This window comes from Balaenoptera physalus (genome assembly GCF_965194825.1).
Source record: "Balaenoptera physalus genome assembly, chromosome: 12".
NCBI classification, from domain to species: domain Eukaryota; kingdom Metazoa; phylum Chordata; class Mammalia; order Artiodactyla; family Balaenopteridae; genus Balaenoptera; species Balaenoptera physalus.
Window position 1 is genome coordinate 2,578,166 of NC_138897.1, and position 25,556 is coordinate 2,603,721.

General features: G+C 45.1%; 1 protein-coding gene across 1 annotated transcript; it reads right to left on the reverse strand.

The window, feature by feature from the left end:
• Positions 1 to 684: 684 nt before the first annotated feature.
• Positions 685 to 25,556, reverse strand: GALR1 (galanin receptor 1; the record flags this gene model as incomplete). Its single annotated transcript, XM_082418461.1, has 3 exons — positions 685 to 14,035; positions 20,619 to 20,684; positions 24,891 to 25,556. 3 exons carry the CDS (start codon positions 25,554 to 25,556, stop codon positions 13,718 to 13,720), a joined length of 1,050 nt encoding a protein of 349 aa, XP_082274587.1. The 3' UTR covers positions 685 to 13,717.

The window sequence follows — 25,556 nt, forward strand, 5'->3', positions numbered from 1 at the left end:
TCCCTAGCACGTAGTAAACTCTCAACAGTCATTGGATGAAAAATCAGCTGTGGCCTGGATCACCAATTTTCACAAGCTTTCCAAATGGAATTGACATATAACGTGTTTGGAAAATTGTGTCCTTAGACAGTTCATTAATAGATCTTTGCTACAGGTCTGTGTGTTGAACAGTTTAAGGATACCTAAAACAGACATGGTAAATGATGGCTGTCACCCGCTGAACGCACCCTTTTTCTCTATGACTTTGCCAAAGTTAGAGAATGATTACCTTTTTCTTTGAAAGTAAAAGAAAATTCTTCCACTTTCTTGCTAAGAGTCAAATGCCATGGCGGTGGCAGTGGTCCAACCATTGCAATCAGCCAAGGCCAGTGGGCTTCAAGGGCCGAGGGAACAAAGCAGACGAAAATTTTACATCGTTCTAGGGTCAAAACCAAGAAGCACCATACGGGGTCTTTCTGGCAACGTTGGTCCTCCGTGGCTTTCCTCTCTCAATTATATGACTTTCGCTTGACCACTCATATGCCACTTGATATTTTGGGGAATTTGTTTTATGAACAACTTATCTTCTCTCATAAAACCATACAGTTACCTTGCTTGAGGGGACAAGGAACATTTCTTACATTATATATTATAATACATATTATACAGATTATAAATATATCTTACTATAATATATTATATATGTATTTTTATACTTGACAATGCTTAACATGCTGAATTACACACAAATGCTATTCAAAAAATGTTTATGCATTAATTAAATATAAAGAAGATTCAACATCTATCTTTGGACCACAAACTATGATTCATTAAGGTAATATAATCTTCCTAATATAATCTTCCTTTCCTAATTATGAAACCCTTTCTACTAAAAGAGATAAATTACAGTATGTTATACATTTGGTATGAATCAGCTCAGCATATTCTTTTGTTTGGCAATTACTCAAATAGCGTAATTTAAGAATATGGATACTTAATCTGCCAATATTCTATACCTAGAGTGAAATCTCCCTCTCTAGAAACAAATTCCTAGAATTTTATTCATTCTCTCTCCACTTCTCTGAATGAGGTAATTTCTTTTTTTTAATTAATTAATTTATTTATTCTCTTATTTTTGGCTGCGTTGGGTCTTTGTTGCTGCACGCGGGCTTTCTCTAGTTGTGGCGAGCGGGGACTACTCTTCGTTGCAGTGCGCAGGCTTCTCATTGGGTGGCTTCTCTTGTTGCAGAGCACGGGCTCTAGGCTCGCGGGCTTCGGTAGTTGTGGCACTCAGGCTCAGTAGCTGTGGCACACGGGCTTAGTTGCTCCACGGCATGTGGGATCTTCCCGGACCAGGGCTCGAACCTGTGTCCCCTGCATTGGCAGGCAGATTCTTAACCACTGCACTACCAGGGAAGCCCTGAATGAGGTAATTTCTTAAGAGACACTCATCAAAAATTATGTCTCGATAAGAGACTATAATACACATCCTGTGACTAAGTTAGGCGTCAGAGGAGAGAGTGGCCTTTGTTATATATGAACACCTTGATTTCAAGTGTGTGCAAGCATGCCCTCCTCTCACAGCCCCACAAAGTCAAATATGCCCAAACTGCATTTTACGTAACAGCATCAAAGACAATGAGCAGCTTTAAGTGTGCCGATTTGAATTTCTTAAATGAGAACTGTAAAATTCGGTAATATACTCCTCAGGAAAGCTTTACGCACTGAAGAAGGTAAGCACCCACACAAGATTATGTTGTGAACTCAGCACCTCTGGCCTGGCCCTCGAAAGGTGGAACCATGAATCTCAGAGTTGGAGGTTCATTTAGCAGACGTACTCCATCTCTGCAAGGAAGGAAGGCACGTGGGCTAAAAGGGCCCATCAGCCCCAGAAATGCACGTCCTCTTCACTGCCTCTGGAAGCCCTAAGGTCACAGTTACTAATGGGTCAGGAAGAAAGAAAGGAGCGTTATCTCCCTGGATCCATCCAGAGTCTACCAATGACATAAAAGATGTTGTAGATGTCGAGGGTGGGGAGGTATAGGCAGAGATGCTTTCTCTCTCATCCCATCAACGCACCGATGAGTGTCTTGGATGAGCAGAGATGGTTCTGAATTCACCCAGTTGCTGGGCTGGACCTCAAGCTGGGGGACCGAGGAGAGATGAGGAGGCAAACTGCACCTGGGGCAACTGCAAGGGGGTGAGTGTAAAACTGTGACAGCAGAAACTCTGATCATCAAGGGGGATGCTGTCCCCCCCCAAAATTAATTTGTTGAAACCTAATCCCCAGTGTGATGGTATTGGGAGGTGGGGTCTTTGGGAGGTGATCCTGTCGTGAGGGCAGAGCTTTTAGGAGTGGGATAAGCATCCTTATAAAAGAGGCTCCAGAGAGTTCCTTCCCTCTGCCATGTGAGGGCACAGCCAGAAGACAGCTATCAGCCAGGAAGCAGGCCCACACCAGACACCGGATCTGCTGGCATCTTAACCTGGGATTTCCAGCCTCCAGAACTGTGAGAGACAAATTTCTGTAGTTTATAGGCCACTCAGTCTATGGGTTTTGTTACAGCAGCTGAAACAGACTAAGAGGATGACTGATGAAAAAAACCCAGTGGAATCCTGGGAGATACAGATGATACAGTCAAGTGGGATAAAAGGGTAGGAAGCCAGAAAAATGGAACCATGGAGACACACAGTGCTGCAATGGAACCTTATTGGTGGGTGCTCCAAAATATGTCATTAACTCCTTATATCCTCATATTTATGTATTTATAGCATGTCATTACCACTGGAATTTTTTACATTTTTAAGTGACATTTTACTATATCATTGAATAGTACCTATACCTGGGGAAAATGCATTTTAAAATGACATTCATTGAAGACATAATTTTCTCTTAACTACCCAGTCTATTAATTTTTCAAATATTTTTCACTTAAAGGAAGCATAAATGACTCACTAGTGTTATTTATACCATACATCATAATTACAGTAATTGTTATGTTTATTGTAAAAACTATCTTGACAATGGATGACAACATCTATGGATCAAGATCTTTTCTCTCATATGTTTAAGGGAAATCCTATCAAATTTGTGCATGTATGCCAAAGGAAGATATGGAGTTTCCTCTTACTGAAAAAATAAAAATGACAGGAAGCGGAAAGGAAAATTAAGGTACTACTCAACCCTCTGCAGCACCACAGATTTGGACACAAGGATTTACTATAAGAGCAGAAAATATTAAAAAGCATTATTGCTAATTAATTATCTCAAAATAGAGTTCATTTCAGGGTCCCTCAAAATTATAATTATGATAAGAAAGTGCAAAGGAAACATGAAAGAAAGAGGGGACTAGATTGGATGAATCTGGGCACCCAGCTCTGACATTCCAAAGCCCTGTGACCATGGCCAAGACCCTCATCTTAGGTGTATGAACAAGCCCCATGGTTTGATATAGGGTGTTCTGAAGTTTCGTCAATGATCAAGTTAAGTTTGAAGTAGCATTGTCTGTAGACTGAATAAATTAGTCTCACTGTGTGTATTACTAGTTTTAAAGCATGTAGACTGTTGTGATTAATAAAATATGAACCATTTAAATGTGTAATTGATTTACTGTGGCATTTTTTTCATTTTGTATTTTGTGTGTTGATCTTGTATCCCGTGACCTTGTTGAAATCCCTTATCAGTTCAAGGAGTTTTTGGTAGATTCATTGGGATTTCCTATGTAGACAATCATATCAGCTACAAATACAGTTTGATCCTTTGTGATTTCATGCCTTTTATTTCTTTTTCTTGCTTTTGGTAGTGGCTAGAAGTTCTATACTATGTTGAAAGAAAGTAGACATCCTTGCCTTTTTCCTGATCCAAGGGAAATAATAAATAATATGCAGTGTATGAGGCAAGTTTTCTAAAATTCCTTCTTTCTCCCTCCATCACTTCCACCCATATTTATGTTCATTGGAGAGAGGTCTAGATTGATATTCAGAAGATATTGGCAATGGCTATTTTTTGATAATAAAATTTTGGATGAATGCTTATTTCTTTCTAACTTCTTGTAATTTTGTGACATTTTAATAAAAACAATAGACATGTATTCTTTTTAAAAATAGAGAAGGAGCAATGTGATAGGGAGGAGGAGGAGGAGAAAACATTTGCAAATATAGATGTCAGCTTTCCACTGACGGGATCCATCCATATTTCCCATGACAGCGCCCAGTGTGAGTGAAACGAATTTAATCCAACAACTTTGCACTGTGTTCCTATACTTAGGGAAATACCTTAGAAAATGGTGCAATTATGCTTTGTTTGAAAATAACATACTTGTAGATAAGAACACTTTGAGGAACAACTTTTATTTTCACTTCAAGAAAATTGATCCAAATTATAGATTCCAGCTACCTTTCATGCAGAACACAGAGGCGATTTAGAATGACTACGTTTGCTACGAAGTAAATTAACATCACCTCTTTATTTAGGGGTTTTGGCTTTGCAAGTTTAGTGTTATTCATGCTATGTTTATACATAATATTCATGCTAAATTTATAGATGGTGAGACAAATTTTAGAGAAACAAACTTTAGAGAAGAGTTATAACATCATCGGGTGTAAGAAGATCCACACTCAGCATTATTTATGTAGCAGTGTTTAAGCAATGACATTGGTAAATAAAAACACAATATACATAGAATTTCTTCCTTATCCATACTACTATGTTAGCAGGCGATATTGAATTGAAAAACTTTAAACACAGAGTAAGCTACATTTATCTCTTAGAGATAATAATGTAGTTAAAAATTAGCAGCCACACATAAAGACATGCACATGTTTAATTTAAACACTGAGTTCAAAAATTCACATGTAACAATTCTGAATACTGTATTTATGCCTCTATATCTTAGGGGAACAAAGTGAGTGTATAGGTGCTCTTTTCCACCGAGTTATTTTATTTCATTCTCTTGAAGGAAAAATGATGAAAACCTCTGAAACCCCTACCTGTAAGTTATCAAACTCCTTCACACTCTTGAAAACTGACAAATTTCTATAGCTATGGTCATGTAATTGTTGAACAGATATTTTATGAATTTGTTCAAAGTAAGCAATAAAAATCTGAATGATTTAGGTCCCATAGAAGCGCTTTTTTTTTTTTTTTTCACAGAACTGCAGAGGTTTAGACTTACAAAGAGCCATCTACTCAACCTGATGGCTCACAACACCTGCGGTACACCTGGAAGCCTTAAAGAACTGTCTGTGCTCCATGTCTAAACCAATCAAATCAGGTGGTCGTTCTGAAAATGTGGTCCCTAGACCAGCAGCATCCATGTGACCAAAGAGCTTGTTAGATATGTAAACTGGGGACCCCACCCTGCATCTACTGAATCAGACGCTGTAGAGGTGAAGCTCCAGAATCCGAGTTTCAGATGCTCGGTAAAGTTTGAGAACCACTGCTCGAAGCTAAGAGCAGAGCATCCGGACCTTCTGGATCTTCCCAGATCATCCGAATGTGCCGTCAGTTTGGGGACTCACTCAGCCTCTCCATATTCTTCTTTCATGTGAGGATCCCACAGACAGCATTTCCCACAGCGATTTACCAGCAGAATTCAAGCAAATCTCAAGCTCCCTAATGTTCACTACCTTTTCTACAAAGCTCCACAACTCTCTTCCTCACTTAGGCAGATGTAAGGTGAGAAATTAAAGGATTTGGTCAACCAGATTCAAGAAATCTTTGGATTTCTATCCCCCACTGTCAAATCTTCGATCGTTATAAAATATACGGCAGTGAAACATGTCTCTTGGAGAATCAACACATGGAAAATAACATTTATGTGTCCTCTGCTGGCTCATAAATATTCCTAAATTATAAGCAGATTTAATTTTGAGAGAAGTATGAAGTGTAATTCTTTATCCATGCTAGCCCTATTTTGAAAACATCACGAACCCACGAGTCTGCTCATTCACTAAGTGTCTTCTGGCTAAGGTTCCTCTGCGGGGCCCGTGAGGCTGCAAAGGTAAACAGGACAGGGATGCCTGAGATACCCCTGGTCTCATTTCATGTTTGCTGACCTGAGCTGCAGCACTGCAATCGATTTTTTAGCCAGTTCCACATACCAGCAACAGTCTCTTTAGAAGAAAAATGACACACTTTCCATTTTAAACAATATTTTCTCATAGCCAAAGCTAGGTGGCACTGACAAAATGTACCAAAACAGCCTGCTTATGCCGATTTTCTTTTCTTTGTAACAAGATGAGGAGATTTCCACTGGAAATCAACGTGACCCCCATCCACTTCTGCTTTCTTGGATTTTTGCTGTTTCTAAATGGAGGTCTTGTTCAACAAGTGGTACCTACGATGCCAGGTGAAGGACAAGACACCTGTTTATGTTCTGATTCTGAGTCTCCGACTTAGGGTTCTTCTGTGTCCCGAGGTCCCACCCATACTTCGTCTTCACTCACGACAGACCAGAAAGCTTTAGCCCAGGGATGGTGGAAAGAGAAATGGATGCGATTAGCAGCTGGAGTGGGTCAGGGAAGACGACCAGCACAGCCTGATGAAGCGAGCCCAGGGGACCCACTGCAGCCACAGGCAGAGCCCAGCCGCCTGAGCCCTCCCACCGTCCACTGGGTCAGAACCTCTCAGAAGTGACCAGGGCCATTCCCAGGAGCTGAGCTCGTATAGGTGCGGCCTCACTGAGCCAAGCCCACAAAGAAGGCCCCCATGATGGACTGTGCCAGTGGACCTGCTCTACTGCCTTCCGACTCTATGCAGAAATTGGTCATTTGCGCTCCCTTAGAAAAGTGATTTGCTCTTAACGTTTCCATTTCCAACACTTCACTGTTAAAGGGAGGAGTGGTGCCAGGGTAATCAGGAAAAAGCTAACAGCTCAGCAAAAAAAAAAAAAATGAAGATATGGGATGTGTAGGGCGCAGGCCATTCATGAACCCCTCAAAGATGACAAAATTCAGATCTCAAGCATAGAAACAATGGTCGACCTAAAGGAAGCAGCAGGGAGAATGAAAAAGGCCACCTATGAGTCGTAGAAGCAGGGAATGAAGGGGTCATCAGGAAGAGTCAACCCAGACAATGGGTGATAGAGTCCTTGGATGAGTGGTCTTGACTTTTCGGTGAAGTATCACATGGAAATCGGAAGGCAGACTGAAGCACAACTCCTCTGGCTGAACGGAAGAGGAGGACTGGAGTCTGCTCCCCGCCTGCCCCCTTCCCGACTCCCCTCCCCAGCCAGCGGCCCTGAGGGGGACCCGCAGGTGGCCCAGGGCTCCAAGGGACAGGATCTGTGGCCAACACTTGGATGAGGCTCTGTGATTTCCCGAACAATCCGGCGATCCCTTAAGGGCCCTGGCATAGCCCACTCTGTCCTGAAGGTCTTCCCTGTTCCTAGCGTCCCACACGGAAGCAGGGAATTTACATGTTTTCCTAGAGTCTGACACTTACTTCCAGTCGTGACCAAGCCCCAGGCTCCCTTTGCTACATCAGCTCCGTGGGCCACGGGTGCCCCTCACCACACAGACACAGACTGTTCCCTCCGGGTTTGCCTTCGCTGCTTTTGCAGGCCTGGAGGTCTGTCCTCCACTGGCTCTGATGCTGAAAGGCCGTGAAGGACACTCACGTCAGGCTCAGCTCCTTCTCCGCCAGCACCAGCTCCAGGACCATCCACATTTTCATACACCATAGGGCATGTCAGCGCGATTGTCCCAGACAAGCTCATCAAATGGGGAAGATGAGCTTAAGGGACACACTATGGTCTTTAGAACACATAAAGATTTCCCATTTCAACAGGCAATATCCCATCTTCTGAAATAAGGTTCTGTAGTACATGGTGTCCCAAAGAAAACTTACAGCAGACCACAAAATTCATCCCAAATTCTAAATTACCTTACAAATCACCACTACCTAAGAGTCTAAAGAATCTGAATGGTGGATTCCAGTTCTAATCTATTCTAGCAGCCAGTGGCCTGTGACTTCTCTAAATGCTGAGAATTGGGGGCTGTGCAATACACCTTGAGATTTCCAGAAAACCGTTCCCCAGCAAAAAGGATGGGGCTTGCATATGATCTAGCAATCCCACTCCTAGGCATATATCCAGAGAAAACTCTAATTCGAAAAGATACATGCACCCCCACGTTCATAGCAGCACTATTCACAATAGCCAAGACATGGAAGCAACTTAAATGCCCATCGACAGATGAATGGATAAAGAAGATGTGGTACATATATACAACGGAATATTACTCAGCCATAAAAAGAATGAAATAATGCCATTTGCAGCAACACGGATGGACCTAGAGATGATCATACTAAGTGAAGTAAGTCAGACAGAGAAAGACGAATATCATATGATATCACTTAAATATGGAATCAACTATGACACAGAGGAGCTTATTTGTGAAACAGAAACAGACTCACAGACATAGAAAACAAACGTATGGTTACCAAAGGGGAAAGTGAGCAGGGATAAATTAGGAGTTTAGGATTAACATACACACACTACTATATATAAAATAGATAAACAACAAGGTCATACTGTATAGCACAGGGAACTATACTCAATATCTTGTAATAAACCACAATGGAAAAGAATCTGAAAAGCATATATATATATATATATATATATATATATATATATATCTGAATCGCTTTGCTGTACACCACAAACTAACACAACATTGCAAATCAACTATACTTCAATTTTAAAAAAAAGACAGAAAAGGATGGGGCTTTCTACCCCAAAGTGACACCAAAAGCTTTAGCTACAGGATCGGCTCTTTGCACAACTGTCTGAATACAGCAAACTTGGCCAATGTTCAAACAGACCGGGAAAGAAAGCCCAGCTGAGGGTATTTCACCAGGTGCACAAAAGTAGAGCGCTTACTCGCCACCCTCCCCTCCCACTCTCCATCCCTGAGATGTCCCCACCACCACTGCCGCCCCCAGGACAGAACCCACACTCTCAGGGCAGCAGGAGGTGCCCTGAGCGTGAGTGCAGGACCCAGCAGAGGGGGGCAGTGCCCAGGGCCTGTGAACGTCCTGAAGATCTTGCCGCACTGAGCAGAACTGCCCACCTCCGAATCCCAGGGTGGCAGCCCAGGTGCAGGAGGCGGGTGTGCGTGCACCTGGCGCTCACACTCACGTAGGAAAAGAAACCACCATCTGGACCATCTGTGGTGCTTTCACGAGTAAAGAAACAGAATCCTGAGCGATGGAGACGATGCAGAGCACGCTCCCCTAGACTCGCTCGCCTGACGTACACATAGCCCACATCGAGGAGGCTGAAGCTTTTAAAATCGTCCTGCAGGCTCAATTTTCCACTTCTAAAAGAGAAAGTATTAAAATACAGCACAAATTAAATCCATTTTGCAATTTTTTTCTTTCCAAGACAAATCACCATCAGCATTTAAGGCCACCTACCCTAACTACAGAGACTTTTAAAATAAACACGTCCTTAGACAAACAAGTCATTAACATCTGCTTGACAAATAACTTAACATGCAACGTCTTTTAATGGCCGAGAAGAACAGTTACCTTAAATAGAAAGTCATTTACAAATGTAAAACCAGGAAGATGTTTGTAATCAGTGCAGTTGGAAATTGACAAATTTTAGATGGTAAGTTTCCAGAAGGAGCCACCTTGATCTCTTGACTCAATTTACATGACCAGGTGGTTTATATACATATTTAATAACTTTTTAAGCAAGAATATGACTAAGCTGAACAGTACGTTGCTTTACTCAATGTAAGGCTGCTTGAACACAAGCACTTGGGATCGTACAGGTATCTGTGGCATCTGTGGAAAGGGAATGGATTCTCTCCTGCTCAGAAGTCTGACCTTGGGTTTCAGCTAATGTCTTGGAATCATTTCTGCACCATCTCAATGCATCTGAGACACTGAGCAAATGCAATCATCCTCAGGGTCCCAATTGGAAGTTGAGTCACGGAAGCTTTTAGCCTTGCATGGCTCACACAGTTCAGACATCCCTCCACTGGTATGCCTTGGGTGAAGGAGGAATTTTACTATGGTATATGTCAGAGTGAGGAACACTGCCTAGAAGCAAGTTAGTATAGAAGCACAGGGGTTGGGAAAGCCGGAGGAGGGGCAAACGATAGTTTGATTCCCGATGTGTGCAGTAGAACGATCCCATTTATAGCAAAAGGATTTCCCTAAGATATTCAGTAAATGGCCTCAGCCCTCACCTTGCCGAGCACATGCGTGGTCAGAACAGCAGAGAGACCATCTAAACTCTTCCTGGGAACACAGGACAGGACAGTCCCTTCATCCGAGTCCCTATCTTCATCAGCAGGCAACCCGAAACTGTTGCTTATGCGTATGAAACAGCCAGCATGCCTGCCCATTATGTAAATATTCCAGAGCCACCGCCCCAAGGGGAAGGAGAAGGCCCAGAAAAATAACAGCTGCCCTGGGGCACTAAGACAGCCACATCTAAGGAGAAAGCATCAATTTTCTTTGAAATTCACTGAAAAAACAAGGTTTATCTCTTTTTGACTTACTTCACTCTGTATGACAGACTCTAACTCCATCCACCTCACTACAAATAACTCAGTTTCGTTTCTTTTTATGGCTGAGTAATATTCCATTGTATATATGTGCCACATCTTCTTTATCCATTCATCCGATGATGGACACTTAGGTTGCTTCCATGTCCTGGCTATTGTAAATAGAGCTGCAATGAACATTGTGGTACATGACTCTTTTTGAATTATGGTTTTCTCAGGGTATATGCCCAGTAGTGGGATGGCTGGGTCGTATGGTAGTTCTATTTTTAGTTTTTTAAGGAACCTCCATACTGTTCTCCATAGTGACTGTATCAATTTACATTCCCACCAACAGTGCAAGAGTGCTAACACATATATATGGACTCTAAGGGGGAAAAAAAAAAGGTCATGAAGAACCTAGTGGTAAGACGAGAATAAAGACACAGACCTACTAGAGAATGGACTTGAGGATATGGGGAGGAGGAAGGGTAAGCTGTGACAAAGTGAGAGAGTGGCATGGACATATATACACTACCAAATGTAAAATAGATAGCTAGTGGGAAGCAGCCGCATAGCACAGGGAGATCAGCTCGGTGCTTTGTGACCACCTAGAGTGGTGGGAATAGGGAGGGTGGGAGGGAGGCAGACGCAAGAGGGAAGAGATATGGGGATATATGTATATGTATAACTGATTCACTTTGTTATAAAGCATAAATTAACACACCATTGTAAAGCAATTATACTCCAATAAAGATGTTATAAAACAAAAAACAAAAAACAAAAACAAGGTTTATCCAGCAGCCGGACTTCAAAGACGCACTGGGTGTCTCTCCTTTAGCCTGGCTGCTGGGAGGAAGGCAGGGGGCTGGGTTATACAGTGAAGAAGGGGCGGGGCCTCTGAATGGGTTCCGTTAATTATACATGAGGACATCGGAGCCCCAGGAAGCAGCTGGCCGGCAGATACAATAAAAGTTCTTCTGCAACCCCTCGCTCAGGAAACTTTACAGGGTTTTACATATTTGCAGACCTACGTTATCATCAGCAACAAAACCCGTTAGAGGAAGAGATAGCCTCAACTCTGAACAAGAGGAATTGATTAAAATGACGATGGCAGGAAGAATATCCTATCTGACTATAAAATGAAGCGACGTGCTTTTACACTCGGCACACTTGGGTTTTGCGAGTCCGTGATCACGTCACCTGGGAGGGACCAAGGCATTACAAGGGTAACTACATCGTGTCGAAGCCCATTCTCAACACTTCTTAGAAAAGAGCAGCATTGGCTACTGTATTTGTTTTAATACTTCATTTGAGCGCGTGGAAAACAGAAGAGGAAAACAAGAGAGCAGCCATGGTGCAGGGAATCGCCGTCATCCACGCAAGTCCAAAGGCAACCGGGAGGCAGCTCTTTGTGCAGCTGCGTGCGTTCACACACCCAGAAGTTGTCCCGGCATTCACAATGGCAGCTTCAAGTTCCGCAAAGCACATGAGGTATCGTCGTCAGGATAAAATGTATCTGCTGCTATACTTGAATAAAGTGCAAAAAATTTTCCGTGCAAAGGACTTACATTGTTCTTTAAAATACTCACATACACATATACATAATTTATTCCTCTGGCCATCAAACATGAAAGCTCATGCTTTCCCACCCTCTCTGATAATTTTCTCCTATTCTGTCCAGAGAACCATTTATACCATTGCAAATGTAAACACTGTTTTCTGGAGGAATATAATTAGTGAAAGTAAATTCATGAACTAGAGAAGGTATCATGCAAAGACTTACATCGAGTTGGGTTTTTTGATCTAAAATTTGGTATTTCACATGAAGTACTGATTTGACACAGGTGTACATTACACAAAATTCTTTTTTAAAAACTCTTCTTGCTTTTGTATCATCCTAAAATATATCGAAGTCTTACAGTCTGAAAATTATTTTCTAATATAAGATCATTTAATCTTTTCATACTATTTTCTCATTGTTAAATATGAAATCATCACAAAAACTACGTTTGAAACTCAAGTCATGATGATTTGAACCCCAAATTAGCATTTCCAGAGGGAATGATATTTGGGGTAAATGTGCATTAGACATCATTACAAATTTAATGAAAAAAGCATTTGTCTGTACAAGATATGATATCCCTACGTATAGCCATTCATAAGATTTGTTTTCTTCAAAATTTATCTGAACCAAACATTTAGTATGCTTTCCTCACATGGCATGACAATTATCTCATATGACTTGCTAAGTTCTGAATTTATGGAAATTATTTTCTGTACATCATCTTCACTGACATTTTTTAAATTCTCTCTTTTGGGTAGATTCCATTCAAGGCATAGCTAATACCTTGCCATATATAATATATATATATATATATATATATATATATATATATATATATATATATATATAATTTTAATGTCCAGTTTCATTCTCAGAATCTCATTCACAGCTTCCACTATTAGAATAGTTGCAGGTGGTTATTTTCCCTGATTTTTCTAGTCAACTCAATAAAGACTAAGTTCACAGGATAGCTTTTAATTGACATCCCGATGGCTGACACCCAGGGTCATGGCCGCAACACCTGCTGACCTCCTGAGATAAACTTAATGGACCTCATGATCGCGGACAGACGCAGCACAACTCAGAAGCCCTGTACACTATTTACAACTGGGAGCAAATGTGACACGTGCACTAAACTTATTTCCATCAAGTAGCAGTGTCTCAATATAAATGGTCGCAAAAATAAAACTCAGGGAACACTTTCATGTGTCCACGATCATATTTTAAAACACACAGTTTTAATATTACCCCTTATCTTAAAATTGAAGAACTAAGGCATAAACACGTTTTCTAAATAAATTTGCTTCAAAATGTAGATCACAAATATTCCTGACCATCTTTCTAGGTCCTTATTCCTTATCCTATGAAGAATTGAGCAAATCTAGGGAATTCTATTAAACTTTCATTTCTTAAGAGGTATAAAACTATTTTATTCTCTTTTGCTTATGGAGTAGAATTTAGAAATAAAATAAAATTTAGGAATAATCTTCACTAGACCTAGGGATTTTCCAGGTAGATCAAAGTACTTTTTAAACACAAGTGGAATTTAATTAATACAATATGAATTGTTGTTAAGGTAGCGAGTTGCTGCCTTGCTTAACACCTCATTGTATTTTTTTATGTGTCTAGTCCGCAAGTATGAAAACGCCGCACGAAGAACACGCTGATCTTTTTTCACACGTGAGTGCAATTCGTTGATGGCGGGGTGTCTATTCGACTTTTATTTTCTTTAGTGTCATTAAGAGGTGACTTATTGCGAACGTGGCACTTGAACACCTGCTTATAAGCCTTCCTGAAATTTTCAGAGAGAAACGCGTAAATGATGGGATTCACGGAGGAATTACTGTACGCCAGGCAGTGGGCGGTGATCCGGAAGAGGAAGGAGGTGGGTGTCAGTGGGAAGACCCCAAACTCAGCCCAGAGGTGGATGACGTGGTGTGGCAGCCAGGAGACCCCGAAAACCACGACCACCACCAGCACCGTCTGCGCGGTCTAGGAGAAGGAAAAGAAAGGCAATGCATCGATTACAGCAGGAAAGGAACCCAGCATTTTACAGCACGCCCTGCGAGAATTTTCTGTGTATTTTCACAGGATCAAGTAAGTACTAAATCTGTCTTAGGTGTTAACCTTCACTTCGTGCAGCAGTTTTGTTCAAAACTTCCCTGGGACCGGTCTTGACCCTCCATAGGGAATAATCCTAGCAGGTATGTGAAACGCATGTGAATACCAGGAAGCGTGCTTTGAGCCATGGCAACAGGAACACACAGATTGAACACGGTAACTTTACACCCCGCTGCACGGCACACAGTGGGACTGAGCCCAGGGAGGCAGCTCGGCTGAGCTCGCGAACGCTGCTCCCAAGAGCTGCCTCAACAGACAAGAAGAGATGTTTAGTTCACCTTGCTGAATTTGGACACACTTAGAGACCCCAACACATGCAGTGGGTCCAGAGGGCCATTTCAGGGCCTGTCTCCCTGTTTGCTCGTGTCTCAACCTTTCCCTGCCGCTCCTAAATCTGAAACACCTAGAAATCAGAGGCAGGGTCCACACGCGTCCTTTGAGATTTCTGCCGAGCAGATGATGGAGACGACCTTCCCCGAGCAATAACCTCGGCACGAGAGGAGACTTCCCTCCCGTGCGCCGCGCGTGCACCCCCGTTTCCCCACCGCATCTGTTCTGAGTGCCCGCCATGGGCTGAAACCTAAAGGGCTGGGATTAAGTCTTGGGACACTTTTCCTGTGTTCCATCACCACCAAATCAGGACACGCTGAAAAGCTAACCGTGCAACTAACTGAAAACTCCATCTCTAGGGATTTGAACAAAAGACGGTGGGCTATTAACATTTTTTAAACTATAAAATAGAAAGCCATCAGCTGGTTTCTTCCTTAAAAGGTTGTAAGCTGGGCTCAACCGCCTGACGGCAGAACCAGGGCTGGGTGGGGGGCACCGAGAGGCGACCTCGGCTGACGGCTGGCTGTGCGTTCTTCACTCGCTGCCCCCAATCCGGGCAGACCACATCATGATCCGCGGTGTAGATGAGGAAACTGAGACCTAGCCTGGCTAGGACAGTGCCTGGTGCCCCCCGGCGGGATGCAGAGTTACAGCTGGAGGCCGGTCTATGTGATCCGTGCTCTGAACAGCTGGCGCTCAGGGAGAGAACATCCCACAAGATCTACCCGGTAACGGCAGCCGCAGCCCTGTGTCTGAGCACCCAGGGCTGTCTGGACCGCAGAGCCTTAGGGCAGGTCTGTGGGCTCAGTCCTGTAACTGAATCACAGTGGGGGATGTTTGCTGGGTCCCTGCCCTGCTCCAGCGCCCATCCCCCTCCATTCTCTTCTAGGGCGTTTGCTCCTCGAAGGTGAAAGGAATATTAAGGACACGAGAGAGAGAGATGCTTTCAGTCTCTCCCCTGAGGTTGGGAATCCAGTAGCCTCTCTTCCTCCTCAGATCAAGCCCAGGCTGTGATGCTCTAAAAGACCGCGTTGAACATGCAGAGCGGAAACGTGACCACCTGAAGCCCTGGTGGTCAGGACGCCTCCCAGAGCAGGAGAGCGTGGGTGTCCCTCGTCCCCTCCCAGCCACGGCCCTAAATCGACTGTAAGCCCTACCTGGTGGCCCCCTGTCCACCTTCCCCTCTACAGAGACTGGGATCTCGACTGGGGTCCACGAGTGTGTGTGGGGGGAGGTTGAGGGGAAGGAGAGAGAAAGAAGGAAGGAGGCTTCTTTCTCCTACAGCCTCACAGGGTGGAGCAAAGTGATTCCACAACTAGGAAACCACTGGGGACCCACACGTTCTTCCCCGGGAGAAGCTCAGACCCCGGCCCCGCAGGAACGTTCCCACATGACAAAATGACTTTCCTATTACTTCCCATGAACTAGAATCCTGCTGTTAAGGACAACAACGTCCCGAACGTAAGGACTAAGACTCCTCCAGGAGGGACACGAGGTAGCAGACTGACTCGGAGAAGATGTCTGTCCAAGAGACGGGCTGGAAGCCGGGAAACCCGGGCAGAAACGGGAGAGGAGATGCTCAGACCGCAGGCCGAGGTCAAGGCACACGCGGTGGTCGGGGGGGCTGGAGATGAGAGCCAAGCTCACCATCAGAAGGTGCACGGATCGTGCAAAAGCCGAGGACCGACATCAGCCATTAACGGGTTAACGACCTGTGAAAAATGATGTCACCTCCCTGGGCTTCACTGTCCTGGCCTGTGAAGAGGGTGACCCAACCTGATGATTCCCTGACTGGGCCTGGTCCATTTCAACACTTCAAACAACTCAGGTACAAACCTGATGACAGGTTTTTATAGGGTGGCAGGTATACAGATTGAAGCCACCGACCACATGACACACAAAGCAAACAAGCAATCTGCTCACATATATTAAGGGACTGTCTGCTATCAATCTGTTTATCCATTAGTGTGTGGGATACATTCCCAGATGATTTAATAAAAACCATCTAGACGTAATTACACCTACAAATAGAACAGAACACATCATCTGTTCTTTCTAAGACAATAAGAAGATCTCTGTGCTTCACAAAATACTCTCTGGATATTCTGTTGCATTGCTCCTTTTAGGAAGTTCTTACTAAGTACCAAGCTTAGGGCAGAAATATACCCCGGCAGCTTATTGATAAGAGCCATATTGTATCTTTGCATCATTGTAGGGCAATGGGCAGTATGGTACGTTTTCTATGGGGTGTTTGTTACTGTCTGTTTACCCAAGTCCATTCAAAATCTACCTTTTATTTTTAGCAGTTCCACTGGTCTTTTCAGAACCATGAACGAGGTTCTTTTTCTTGGTCTACCTGTAGCTTTGAAATGTGACCGGATTCCAATTACATATAAATCAGGAAAGAATACTGAATCGGTACTTATATAAACTCTATCATCTATCGAAGCCTGTTCCCAAAAGAGTTTAATAAATGTTTGTGCTCCCAGCTTAGTGTCAGCAAGGGTTCACTATTTATTTTCTGCCTGTTTCACAGGCATTCAGCCCGTCAGAGAGGTGGGCGCCCTGCACACGGGCCCTGGCGCTCAGCCCCGCAGGCGTCCACACGGCCACGGTGTCACGTTAGGCGAGCACATCCCTGCGTGTAGGCAGAGGCGGTACATGGCTTCTTCCTCTGTCTCCTTTGCAGCAGAGGCTTGCTGCAGATGCCTCTGGGTCCAGGGAACTGGGAAGACATGGGAGGGAATGCAGGAAAGAAGTCCACACTGCAGAACGGGGCCTGCAGCCACCACTGCTTCCAACACCCGACTCAGAAAGCAGGCTCCTGGAATACGCCAGCTCCAGGTCAAGACCCGGTCAAAATAAGGCGTTGTACTAACAACCACAAACCCGGGTTTCCAGCAGATCAGCGAGCCATCATCATGCAGGGCAGAGCTTTGCGAAAACTCTGGTATCTAGGCCTCGTGCCCGATGGCTCTGCTTCCATAGGTCACGGGGATTAGGTAGCTGCCCAGGAACCTGCCTTTCTAAACATCTCAATCGGGTGTTTGAAGAACCGGTGAAGAATTCCACAAAAGCCACAACAAAAGCAAATCATCTCACCCAACCCAAGTGAAAGGCTAAAGTATTTCCTCAATGTTGACAGCACCTAGGCTGACCCACACGTCTCCTCGGAAAGATTCGCAAAAGCTGCTTCCTCTCTTCTCCTTTGAAATGTCAGCAGGTAAGGAGACAAGTCCCCTCTGTGGGGAATGAGGCTGTTTTCATTTCTTACAGTATCACTGGCCTCAATCACAGATGGATGTGCACCCGATGCACCTCCTACTTCCCCCATGTGTCCGTGCAGAGTACAGAATCACCGTATCATTGTTTGATAGAGAAGAAGTCATCATTTAAGGTCATGTGCTAAATCTCTATACTAATTCCTATACTTGAGGTTGGGCGCTTTATTAGCCTGCCTTCTTTTTACTCCTCACTCTGAAAGTATCTGGAAAATACTAATTTCTCCTCCTCCTCTGAGATGCTCCTTTTCAAGCCATCTGAGACATCTGTTTTTTCTTCTTCAAAGAATTTTATTCATAATCCGTCTAATGGAACTTGGCAGAGACGAAAAAAGTGACTAAAAGATGAGAGTGACGAAAAACATTTTGTAAATTGTATAAATGACAGCCAAAAAGCTTGCTGAATTACTTCAAGCCAGAAGGGGAAAAAAAGAACAGCTGTTGAAAGAACCTCGTGGTTGAGAAGGTACCAAAAGGGCCTCGCACCTACTTCCTTATTAGAAGAAACCATCCGGTGGGGAGGTCTATCCCACTGGGAAGTCTTCTGGAAATTGTTTAAGAATCTCGTTTTAGTATCTAATCAGCTTTGTGCCAGAAAATGTTTCTTTATGTCCAGCAGAGCCTGGCATTAATCAAGCACAGGGCTCTGTACTATGATTACTACTATTTTGGCAACGGAAATCACACTCTTCATTTGTATTTCCCTCCAAACATGCAGGATAACTGTTCGGCACGTTTGTGATGAAAGACCTAACTCTCTGCCCCGTGAGCGCTACCAGCCTGAACACTAAGGGGTCCCTACGTGGGTGGATACAGCACAGAGGAAGGCAACCTACTCAGCCACTGAGACGGGAGCTGGAAACGGGCGCAGCTGAAATGAATGAACTATCAAAATCTTATCACATTACCCCGTCATCCGCCAGCAACTGAACATGTATACATGCCAGGAACGCTCTTCTGTGCGAAGACCCGGGGCAGTGTCACCATGAGCCAGTCCGGTCTCCGCCTTCAGGGCTGACAGTCAAGCTGGCTTTCCGTCCTGGACCCTCCGCTCTTCTCCCTGGGTCTCCCGTCTCCCTGTCCTCCTTCTCCTCTCTCTCTCTCCCATTCCCTCTTCCTACCCCACCCCTGCACCTGTGTGCTATCCCTTGCCTAGACGCAGGTGCACACACACACACACACGCACACACACACACGCCCCAGCACCACACTCTATTTGTTCTGTGCAAACAAAGAGGCAATTAAATATACCAAAAGAGATCTGCCATCTGTTCAGTGGTTATTAAGGGTCAGAGGTTGTGAGCATGGAAGAGAAAAGCTTCCCTCCTCCAAATGCTGAGAACTTCTCCCATGGTAAGAATTACATTTACACATACGTATATAATATATACCCACACATATATATGTACACACACACCCCCCCCATACACACACGTATACACATAAAACCAAACGATGTAAATGTTAAACTAATCACTAATCTTTAGATCTTTTTACTGTAAAACAGAAGCTTTTCTAATCATTTCTTCCAAGATCTATTTTCATTCTTTTAATCACTTTTTCTCCTCTGGAACCTCCACAATTTCTCTCCAATAGTTTTCAAGTATAGAGACTAAAACTAACTGTAGCATGCAAATAAGATCCAGCCAATGCTAAAGAAAAGTTTCATTTCCTTCCTGTCAAGAGGCAGAAAATCTTTGGCATCAATCATAAGCAGGTACCACGTTCCAAGGGCATAACCTCTGAGGAAGTTCAGCAAGCCCCCTCCCTCCCCAAGGGTGTTAACCTCTTCAAATACAAGCCAAATTTTGTGCTTTTTAACCAACTGTCTGCCATTTCTTTTCACTGACTCCGAGAACAGGTGTGTTTTTAGCCACATTATTGTTTATAAACAAGGAAAAGTCAGGAAGAGCTGTACTTTATTTATGCAGAAGTTTTTAAAGCAAATATGATTAAACTATAATTTCTGCAAATTATGTGTCCTGGATCATAATAAATATTTACAAGGAAAAACAAGGTATTTTAAGATGTTATGAGTAATCTTTGCGTGTAAAGATGTCTGGTTATAATCTCCTCCTCCCTAATCATATGGTCTAATAATCTCATCAACTTTCATTCTACTTTCTAAAAATCAGAGATGATATAGATATTCTCTGAATAAGAGGTAAATTAATTCTGATTTGTAAAATAGTTTTTCCTCAAAATGTGAAGTGCGATAAACTGCAGGACGTTAGATGCTGTAATACTCTTCAGGAGAAGCTTCTGGAATTCAGAATTCACGGGATGAGAAAGACGATTAAAAATGGGCTGAATTCCCCTGAGCCCCCCCCCCCCGTCTTTAGTCCTCTCCCCTCGGGGCCAAAGTCAGCACAAGTCTGGGAGGAAGAGAGAAGAACAGTGTGTCTGCTTCTGAGGCTTCAGGGAGAGACTGTAACAACACTCTCTTGAAAGATTATTAAGACAGGGCCTTCTGGAATCACATCAGAGGTGGTAAATACACAATAAAATGACTGTACTTTCATGCAAAGTACGGATCCAGCCACTCGACACACTGTCCCAACCAACCTAGAACATACCTTCTCAAGAGGCTCAGAATCCAGAAAATACACCTTCCCTCCCCTCCCGAGACTTGCATCCACGTTTTCGTGCAGCACGATCACCTGGCCACCCTGAACAGCTGACTTCCCATTTCTACCCTCTGCCTAATGGTAAGAGGCTCATTTCAAATCTCTGTACCCAGGAACCAAAATGTCACAGGCATTGGGTGGATGCAAGCAGAGCTAAGAGTATACATAAACTGAGCTCTAGAAACGGCGCATAGGCTGTAAACCCATGAATATTACCTTTTTCTTCGATGCCTCTGACTTCTTTGACACGTTCTTCAACTTTTTATGCAAATGATTAAGGACCTGAAAAACACAGACTAATAAAATCGGTTTGTCTCAGACCCCACAAATCACTGTCCGTTTTGCATCGACACTTCTTGACGTTCTGAAATGGGACCACCATCATTTACAAGGTCATTCAAGCTGAAATTCACATGAGATGGTGGAGTAACGATGACTAAGAATTGCCAAGGACACCTGTTCCTCTAACCCTGAGGGGCGCCCAGGTGCCATCTGTGGCCGGAGCACCTGCTGGCAGAGAGTTCTGGTGCAGGGAGCTCTGCGGTTTCGTCCAGAAAGAGCCACACCGCGACCCACATGTGCATCCTTGTGGGTCTCCCTTGCACCTTGGTTTCCCCCAAGATTCTACATTTTAACAATCCCCAGGTCCCTGCCGTATGTTAAATCCTAGATACATGGAAAAACTACAGACTGCCCTCCAGCATCACTGATGACCGGCAGACCATTCAGCAAGGTTCTACAATTAATGTCCCATCAGGAAGGCTTCCAGGGAGACACTGGTTTCCTTCCTTAGAGAAACTAGCTTTGTCTTCTCTCGCCAGTGTAATGCTCAGGAGAAATGATGTGAGTCACTTTGGTTCTATGTAAGAATTTACAACATAAGCTATACAACAGGGCCAAGACGGCTGTACATATCCCACACTGGTGTTGAGTTTTTTCTTATGTCCCATCTGAGTGAAAAATCTAAGGAAAATTAGCTCTGGGTGACTAAGGGCTTTAGACTGTCCATCCGTTACTCAGTGAGTCTCTGCAAAAACTGGAAGCAGTGTTCCAGCCACCTCTCAGTCCCCCTGAAGCACCGCAGCACGGAGGTAATTTAACGGAACTGGACTTATTGTGAAAGCCTGCTCCATTCGGCTGGATGCAGCCCTTCTGGAGGGCCCTTCCCTGATTGTGAAGCCACGGGACTTATTCACCCTCTCGGGATTCCTATGCAGGTCAAGCAGCCATCATGGGGGGCGTGAACTTCCGACTCCAAATTCCCAGCTCTGCTGAGATACTCCTCACTTCCTACAGGGGCTTAGCGTCTCTACAAGACAAGCCTTTCACCTGCTACAGGGACATTTGGGATCACGCTCAACACTCTAACAATGGGTTAGTTTACTGTCCTGCCAACAGAAACTGGGGTATAAAAAAATCAAATCTAGGGCAAAGATAGAAGAGAGGCTTTGGCAGGAACAAATGAGGAGAACTTTCAAGGGGAAGGAAAGGGCTGGACAGGACCCTGCCTGGAGAGGACCGGCCTGGTGAGGTTCTCTGGGGACAGCCTTCCCAGAAGACCACAGGAGGACACTGGTCACCGAAAGCAAGGGACAAGAGGAGACGCAGCAAAACAAAATCAGAGAGGGCCACCTGGAGAGGACTGCATATGGAAAAGTCAAATGTTACCTGCCTCATAACACTACCCCGGGGGTTACTCATTCCTTCCACAAACTCGGGGGGATCACGTCTCGGTAACTGCAAAACGCCTAAGGAACGTTGCTGAGTGGTCAATGGAGAAAACACCCAAGTATGTTCCTCTTTGCTCTGTTTCACTTCGAGAGCCCACACTATGAACCCTCATTGATAAACTGTGATGCAACCCAATGAAGGAATTGTCACCAAAGGAGAAAAACGTGGGTTGCACGATGGGGTATGATTACATTTCTTTGGAAGATGATGACCATGGCATGGTGGCATTTCTCCGTCATTCTGTACATTTAGGAGTATGTGCAGGAAACCCCACACTCAAACCTGAGCCAAGGTCATCCTGGGCGTCGGATGTCTCTGGGGATGTGGGGGAACTTGGCGGGTGGGCAGGCCCAGAGGTCATCTTCATGTCGGGCCAAGGAGGGTCCAGGACAAGCATGCCCTCTGAGGGAAGAGAGTAAGGTACCAGCGCTGGACAAGAGCAGCTCCAGGGCAGCAGAGGGAGGCCCGGAGTCACCCCCCAGCCCATTCATTCTGTTTCCCAAGGAGTGTCAGTTGCAAAGGACCTTCCACTAAATACTCGTAAGTGCAGAAGTCAAGTCTGGAATGCAATTCCTTTGTTTAGTTTATAGAAAATTCTGATTTTAGATGCCTTTTGATCTTTGTGATTTTTCACAGTGACAAGCAGACCTGGGCCTTGGGGAAATAATCAGTCCTGAATGTAACATTTAAGGAGCAAAATCCTTCAGTGCATAGCAGACACTTAATGACTGAACCAAAGGAAAGCAACTGGAGGTCATTACTCCCACTTTTTCAAGCCCTGGAATGAATATGCAAATATTACCTTGAATTCCAAAGAAATTTCCAGTTATGCTTAAAAGCAAACTATTTCCATATAAAAAATATCCCAATGATCATGTATTTTTTGAATTTTTGAAAAATTTTAAATTTTGCCCTATGTGTGACTTGTATAAATTCTCAAATGACAGAAATGTAACCTAATTCATTCCTAGACATTTACCTTGTTGTTTCCATTAAGAAGACCTGAATTATGTTCCCCAAAGACTTTCGGGAAATGAAGGAAGAATATGCTTCAAGTCTAATCCGTGTCAGGATGAATGAAGAAGCAAATATTGTAAGAATCGTCTAGCCCCAAGGTCCATGCCCTACAGGCCCTCAGCAATCGCCCCTCTCTTGGGGGACCGGGAATTCCTGCACTGAAATCCTCCCTGAACCCTTTACCAGCTTCATAATCTGGGTCAGCTGCTTCACCCCTCCAGAACCCTCTTTCCTTATCAATAAAATATGCACAGTGGCTCCAACCCACTGGGTGGCCTGCAGATTAAGTGAGATAGCGCACACTGGAGACTACTGGGCTGTGCAAACCAAGCTTTGATTTGCATTTGCAGAAGATGAAATGAATAAAACAGCCATTTACCGAAGAGCTAAGCTGCAGTGATCTCCCAATTTCCCCGTCTTTACCGCATCTCTTTAAATATAACCCTTTGATGCAGGACATGCTTTCAGATCACATCCAGAAATATTACCATTCAAAACAGACATAACTCAACACAGATGACATGGGGGGAGGGGACAAACAAAACCAGGTGGCTTATAGTCAAGATTTCTGCTGGGGGAAAAAAAACACAAAAAACTCTATGAATTGAATATAAGAAATGACTGCTGTTCTACCTCATCTGATTATTCAGAGTCCTAGAGTCCCGGCCTTATGAGAAATAGAATGAGAGATATGAAGACACAGATGAAGATAAAATTGTGGAAATTTCAGAATGTGGTTACAGCAGTATTTTTCTCATGGTGATGGGTCTGGGGAGGGTGTGTCAGGGAGAGCGGAGCTCACCCCGTGAATCACATCTCATGAGTGTCCAGCATATACTTTTACTCCAGTATAAACACGACTTTCAGATCAGTATAAAATCTTCAGACTCATGTGTTATTAATGAAAGAGAAGGTGATTGTGCTGAGCTACGAGGGGGAGGCTTGCACTGGCAAGGTAACAGCCATTTTCCCAATAAGGAGGTGCCAGAGTAGGGGACCAGAGGGGTGTCAACAGTGTGTCTCTCAGCGGTAGGGCTTTAGACCTGCCACCTGAGTCACTTCATATTCCTTACCCCTTCCTAAAAGGACTGAAACGGGGAAACAGCAGCTAGAAGCCCATCCATCCCAAGTTCTCTGGAGACTCCCTCAAGACTCCGTGAAGAAATACTGTCTAACCACTTGGATTTGTAACGCCCAACTTGTGTATACAACGAAAGTCAAAGCTCTGTCGCCAGAAGCAGCGGCTTAACAGAGCCGGTCCCCGCCCGTGCCGCCGACCCCGTGCACCCCGCGGGCAGGGAAATCTCCCCATCGGGCCCTGCGGAGGGCTGCGGAGGGGCGCGGACCCTCCCCCCGGCAAAGGCATGCGCTCAGGAGGATGGAGCGCTCGCCGTGATCCTGCGGCCACGTGGGGTGGTCCTCGCGCGGCTTGAAGGGGCGGCGCGGCTTTCACCTACTGCGAAGTGGGCGCTGACGCCGCCTTCCGCCGGGACAACCTCAGGGCCCCGGGCCGGGGCGAGAGGACGGACGCCCGGGAAGTGGACCTGCAAACTTTCCCTGGCGTTGCCCAAACTCCGAGTAACTTCCGCGCAACGTCAAACCCGCGAGCCCAAGCCGAGTCCGGGGGAGCAGGAATGGGGCACCGCGCGGTCCCCGCAGAAAACTCTGGGGAATGAGGGCAAAGGGGCGGGGCCGCTGCGGGTCCCGGGAAAGGGGTCCCTCGGACCGCCCCGCGCCCACCTTGGCGTAGCAGAAGCAGATGAGCAGGAGGGGCAGCAGGTAGCCGAGGACGAAGGTGCACACCACGTAGGCCTTCTTGTGGCGCTGGCTGGACCACTGTTCCCAGCAGAAGGTCTGGTTGCTGACGTCCCGGTGGAAGAGGCGCTGGTGGTAGGCCACCGGCGAGGCCATGGCGATGGACAGCGCCCAGATGAAGGCCACGCCCAGCAGCGCGTTGCGGGACACCCGCAGGGCGGAGGAGCGCCGCGAGTGCACGATGGCCACGTAGCGGTCCACCGACATCGCGGCCAGCGTGAAGATGCTGACCAGCATGGACACGGTGAAGAAGTAGTGGACGAACTTGCAGGTGAAGGCGCCCAGCACCCAGGTGGGCAGGGCGTACACCGTGGCCTGGAAGGGGATGCAGAAGAGCAGGTAGGCCAGGTCGGCGATGCTCAGGTTGAGGATGAACAGGTTAGTGGTGCTGCGCGGCTTCCCCGGCTTGCTGCGCGCCAGCACCGTGATCACCAGGCTGTTGCCCAGCACGCCGAGCGCGAAGATCAGGCCGAACACCACCAGCGTGATGAAGTTCTCCACGCCGATGCCGAAAAGAGGCCTGGGCTCCGGGGCGGGGGGCTCGGGCCCGCTCGCGTTCCCCTCACTGAGGTTCCCGGCCGCCAGCTCCAT